General features: G+C 41.0%; 1 protein-coding gene across 1 annotated transcript in view; it reads right to left on the bottom strand.

Annotated features, from left to right (window-relative positions):
• Window positions 1-1,239: 1,239 nt before the first annotated feature.
• Window positions 1,240-6,000, bottom strand: part of SLC15A1 (solute carrier family 15 member 1) — a 28,099-nt gene continuing 23,338 nt past the window's right edge. Inside the window, exons 19-23 of the mRNA XM_074562537.1 lie at window positions 5,676-5,783; window positions 5,466-5,562; window positions 4,410-4,556; window positions 3,415-3,522; window positions 1,240-2,116 (exon numbers count right to left, since the gene is read on the bottom strand). Of these exons, the coding sequence (XP_074418638.1) occupies window positions 1,928-2,116; window positions 3,415-3,522; window positions 4,410-4,556; window positions 5,466-5,562; window positions 5,676-5,783 (649 nt within the window). The 3' untranslated portion in view covers window positions 1,240-1,927. The remainder of the gene's footprint in view (window positions 2,117-3,414; window positions 3,523-4,409; window positions 4,557-5,465; window positions 5,563-5,675; window positions 5,784-6,000) is intronic.

Genomic DNA, 6,000 nt, shown 5'->3' with positions numbered 1-6,000 from the left:
CTGATTTTTGCACATCAAATTTTGGATGAGAAGGCACGTTTTAACTTTAATTACATCAAGCCCTGTTGAAAATGAGATAAAATCTCATCGCACATGGCTGTCTCTCTACCTTACCGGGCTGAAGAGGTAGGGGAGCCTGTTTTCTCCTTTTCAGAAAGCTTTCCTGTCTAATTTTACAGCATTAGTGGCTTTCTACCCATAGAACACATCCATCCATGTGGTAGACAGGTGAGTGGGATTGCTAGAGTGCTAACTCCCAACAGCTAACAGCTTCCATATAAAAAACATAGATACGTGACCTGTGTATCAAAGGAAAAAGTAAAATGTTAAAATGCCACATAAACATTTCACCTTGTATAGGCAAAATAGTAGATAGAAGACGCTGTCCTGGAGGGATACAGTTAAGAGACAATTTGTTTTGCTTAACTTGCATGGCAAAGAAAAGGCTGGCTAATGTACCACAAGTAAAGCTGGTGCAAACCCCCCTTGCCTCCTCAGAGGATGGCAGGGTGACAGCTCCTCCTGAGAGCTGGCCCAGAAGACCCTCAGCCCTATGGGCTGGAGGGACATCCAGCAGCTTGAATCCGTAGAAAAGGCTCTCCCTGGGTGATATTAGAGACTGATAGGTGTTACTGCTTAAAGGGTACAGGACTAACTGGGATGCAGGGGAAGAGCACGCTGGACTTGCCTTATCAAACTCCATTTCCACCTCTTTTCATGGAGGTCTAAGTGCCAGCAACTGGAGCAGGAAACATGGGTCACAGGGGCCCGTACATCTGTAGCACCAGCAACATGCACATTGCTTGAATATGTATGGCTGAGTGATCAAGTTAGATCAGCTGTAAAACAGGATAAGAGTATTGGGAGCCAGGTATCAAAGCAGCTATAAATCTGGCCAGGCTACTGGAGGGGCCAGGGAGGCCAAGCCAGCTGCTAGAGAAAGCGTAGGGGGTGGATCCAAATACGGGAATTCCCAAAACAATATGTGGACCACTAGCACTCCATAACATGGTCCACAGGGCTACAGAATCCTGTTAACCAGCAAAATTTAGTCTTCTGTGCTATAAATCTGGTGTGTGCTACAGGTATATTAAGATAGAGAAGACCGACGCTGGTCCATTATCTTCGAGCGATGGAGCACATAGGAAGAAGCATCAGTGAGGTGGTGTCAAATTTTGTTAATGTGCAACTGTAAGTCATACTCTTACATCACTTCCATTGTTTTGAAATAACGCAAGTTTTATTGCTGTTGCTTGTTCCAAATGTCATTTGCCATTGTCTGTTTACCTGAGTGGACACACCTCATTAATACATTTAATTAAAAACATAACAGGGGTTAAATGGGTAATTAACAGGCACATAAAACATTATATTACAGTGCAGGTCCAAGTTACCGCCGTGTGGAGCACAGACAGCATTTTAATCTCAGCAATGCCAGAGCTTTGCTCCCATTATCTGTACGGAAGTACAAAAGAATGTAAGGCACACGTGGCCTGCTGCTTTCAAGTAACAATGAGGCTAGAGGGATCATGCAGACAGCTTGGCTTCGATTACTATTTCTTGGCAATACTTGTTTCTTTCATGATATAAAATTGAAATGTAGTATAAAAAAGAAAATACATCTTTTCACAGGGTCTAATAGTGCCAAGTGCAATTTCAATATTTTAATGCTATATTATTTAAGCTTGAGGTACATTAAGAGTGCAAATTCTGCTGGAGTTTCTTCAGGATACTATGTTCAGTACAAGAGAGACTAATCTTTTGCTCTTGCTTCCCAAGAGAGGCTGCATTTCAAGTTAAAACAGTTTTTTCTTAACCTCTCCCATTGAACATATTATCCAGAGGTGTTACCGATACCCTGATTCCTCTTACTGCAGGGATAGTTAACGGGATGCCATAATTTACAAACACTTCTTGAATACAACTTTTACATTTCAGAGTCAGCTTCAGCTTTGTTTTCATAGAGGTCTGGATCTTTTTTGACTTGGTTCTTTTCTTCTTCATCAAATTGTGCTTCAATCTCATTTGGATCGACATAGGTGTAAAAATAAGCCATGACAGCAAAAATGATGCAAACTGCCAACAGCAAGGCAGCAAACAGCACATACTCTGCCCACTGCAAAAAAAAAAAAAAAAAAAGTATAATTTATCCATCAATATTCATTCCTCAAAAGAATGACACCTTTTTACTGTTTGCAAGAAACAAAGTTACTTCAGAATGTGAATCTGAGCACATATAAAAAGTGCCATATGACTTAAATGACATATATAATACGTATTTAAAGCGACTCAGAATTGAGGCCCTTTCAGTAGTTGTGTCTTCAATGAAGAGACAGAAGTTTTACAAATGCTGGAAAGTTCTACAGTATCATCTTCCTGGACTCACGAGAGTGAAGCAATAGCCTGAAAAGGAAACTCAGCCCCTCCTTTTGGCCAGGTAATGTAATTTTTAATCAGGCTGGCAGTGATCCTGCTTCCACATAGGCCAGCAGAGCGCAAGACCAGGACCTTCGGTTTCAAAGTGCTGTCTCCACCTGAAAAGCCTCAACAGCTCTGATTCATGCTCTTTCTGGTAATTTAGCTGAAACCAGGACTGTCAGACCTGTTTCAAAGACAGGCTCTTGCCCCTCTCAGATATCCCTTTTGATTCGTTAGGGAAAGCCACAAGTAGTCTGAGAGAGTCTTGACCAAGTGCTCCTCACCAGGAGAGCCACAGCTTTCATGCCCTAAGGAGTGATGTTGGAAACCAATGTAGCCAGAAGACAGGACATGGCAAGGCTGAGGTATGTAGGTGAAGGGTCATTAGCAGTGAACAAAGTTTTGGTAGGTTTTAATCCCATCAGTTTAGAATTTCAGCCCAGAAGTTCACAGAATTTCCACACCATGAGAAGCAATTTATTGTAGAGATGCTGGAAACTGCTACTGGCAAGAAGAGGAGCCTGACGGAGCAAGAGTTAGGAATGGCAAACAACAGATAAGAGGCAGAAGCCTTTGTTGAAGCAGTATTTTTTAGAGTTGTTTAAAGTTTAATTTGTGTATGCACATGTGTACCTACACTGGGGAAGTTCTAGGGAAAAAGGACCAACAGAAACTTTAGAAGTGGCTCCAGAAGACAAGTTACCACCCTGTCGTTACAGCCTACAACCCTAGCTTTAATCCAGATAGTTTATAAAGATTCCTAACTCTGTTACTTTCACACTGTAATGAGATTCAGTCAAGCACCAGTTCTACAACTGACTGGTACACATCTTGTAGCTAACACTAACCACCTACATTCCAATTACCAATGCAAATCCACCATAATGTTGATGTTCAAAAGTTGTGGTTGAGGATTACCAGCCATGTCTCCCCCCCATACTAGAGCTGCTTTCTCACAGCGCGGTAGAAAAACACGCCAATTGCTTGTGTGCTTACCTGCTCACTGAGTTTGGATGCTCCAGCCACGATAAGGACAATGATGTTGCCAACAGCCACTGTTAGCAGCCACCCTGCCTGCAGCACTGCCTTCATATTAGATGGCGCCTATAGAAGTAAAGGCACTTAAATTTTAGTCAAAAACTGCTATCACTTATTTTCTGATGTTTACTGCTTTCTTTACATTATAATAAACGCTGTTTTAGCTGGGGGGAGGAGGGCTTTCTTGGTTTGTGTTGTTGTGGTGTTTTGTTGGGTTTTTTTTAATTAAAAATTGCTAGAGAACTAAACAGGCCCAGGAAAGGCTTTGAGGAGCAAGAGATTACTAGTACTGATTTACTGATTATAACACCTTATACTTTGTACACACTGAGTAACTAACAGGCACATTTTACATCTGACTCAGTTGCGATGGTACAGATTAAATGAAAAAAAAAAAAAAAAAGTGCATCATAGTCTAGCAAGCCATGTCTTACAATGTTCCTGTCACTGCAGTTTATAGACTCAGAATTAAAGGAAGAAATACACAAAGCTAATAATACAAACTGGAGTTGGAAGACAAAGGAGTTAAGAGTGCATAATTAAACCGCTGCTAAAAACTGTATGGAGGAACATAATGTAGAGATAAGGTGTCGATGCTTATCCATTTTATACTTGAGGGCTCTCTAGTTTGGTTTTACAGCAGCAGTACCGTTCCACTTGCTTTCAATGTAAAGTCACATGTGAGAAGGAGATTTAAGAACTAGTGGTCGAATCTTCAAAATGATATAATTCATCATAGCTTCATGGAAAACACCAAGTGCTAGTGAAACAAGGCAACTTGCACCAGTCTATAGTCCTACTAGCGGGCTCTGAAGGACACCATTGTTCGAACAAAGCAGCAATACAGAGCCACCACTTAAAAATAATAAAATCAGGGATCTTCATTTGTACCACGGTAAGGACTCCAACTCAGAGGTCTCAACACAAGGAGAGCTCTGAAGGGCAAAACCTACCTGTGAGTATGAAAACTCCAGCCCAGTGACGGAGAAGACTACTTCTGCACACGTAAGAATAAAATACTGAGGGATCTGCCAGGCCATGTGGACTGTGTTGGGTGAGATATCTTCAGAATATGTTACTGTAAGATTGTCTCTGGAACACTGGAAGTTAAAATAGCACATCAGGAACAGTGATAAAGAGCTTGTACGCTAAAGAAACTCTAAGCAGCTCTGTATCAGCTCTATAATCAGATAGACACACAAAGTTCTGGGTAAGTAAGAAGTGTTGTATACGAAGCACTGCGTACCTAGTTATAAAGCAGTAGTTACTTTACAGCAGACTTCATGCAGATACTCAGTGTCTAATAGGGCTAAAGATTTAAGGCCATTAGTGATTAACATGAATTCTTGCATTAAATCATTTATCATACCCACCATTATTTTTATAGTTAACAACGGTTTTATGTTCTTTTTAACATGCAAGAATTCTATCCTATGTACAACTAAGGGCAAGAGGAATAATTCTACAAGTTGGATTTTTTTTATTTAAAGGAAACGTGTCCAGAGAAGAGCCACGAGGATGATCAGAGGGCTGGAGCACCTCTCCTATGAGGACAGGCTGAGAGAGTTGGGGTTGTTCAGTCTGGAGAAAAGAAGGCTCCGAGGAGACCTTGTAGTGGCCTACCAGTATCTTAAGGGGGCTTACAAGAAAGCTGGTGAGGGACTTTTTAGGATGTTGAGTAATGGTAGGACTAGAGGGAATGGATTAAAACTAGAGATGGGACGATTCAGACTGGACGTTAGGAAGAAGTTCTTCACCATGAGGGTGGTGACACACTGGAACAGGCTGCCCACAGAGGTGGTGGAAGCCCCATCCCTGGAAGTTTTTAAGGCCAGGCTGGATGGGGCTCTGAGCAACCTGATCTAGTGGGAGGTGTCCCTGCCCATGGCAGGGGTTTGGAACCAGATGATCTTTAAAGTCCCTCCAACCCGAACCATTCTATGATTCTATGAAAATATTGACACGAAAAGTAATTCTGTCTTGTCTATTCAACAGCACTGGCAACTCACCTCATTAATTACAATTGTATAGGCACTACCAAATCCAAGTGCTTTTGAAGTATGTAAACAAGTAATTGAATTTCTAACAACTGTAATGCCATCTTGTCTGAAAAAGAAAAAAAACACAGTTCAGACCATAGGTATAGAAAATTGTGTGTATTATATAAAAGACAAGTATGCCTTTAAGTGGTTAGATTTAGGTAAAGGAAAAATGCTTACCTTCCTCCTGGAAAGAGTTCATAATTACTGTCAGAAAGAGGTGCCAGATTACCAAAAGAAGTTTCCCCCATGGTGACGTTGACAGGGTCGGGCAAATTGTTTAAGAACCTTTAAAATGCAAGAGTGGTGAAATACTAAACAAAATATGCATATGTCAAAAAAATACAGGTTTTACTTCTAATTATATACTGGCAGCACAACAAACATCAAGTCTTCCCCGTTCATTTTTGTCATTTAACATTTTTGAAATAATTCTAAATTTCTTAAAGTGTGGTTAATGCAAAAAGCAAGCTAGATCCACATCAGTCCACTGCCTACTTAGGAG

Source organism: Larus michahellis, chromosome 1 (genome assembly GCF_964199755.1).
Source record: "Larus michahellis chromosome 1, bLarMic1.1, whole genome shotgun sequence".
Taxonomy (NCBI): Eukaryota; Metazoa; Chordata; class Aves; order Charadriiformes; family Laridae; genus Larus; species Larus michahellis.
Note: the sequence above shows the minus strand (reverse complement) of the source record. Positions and strands in the feature narration are given on the sequence as shown.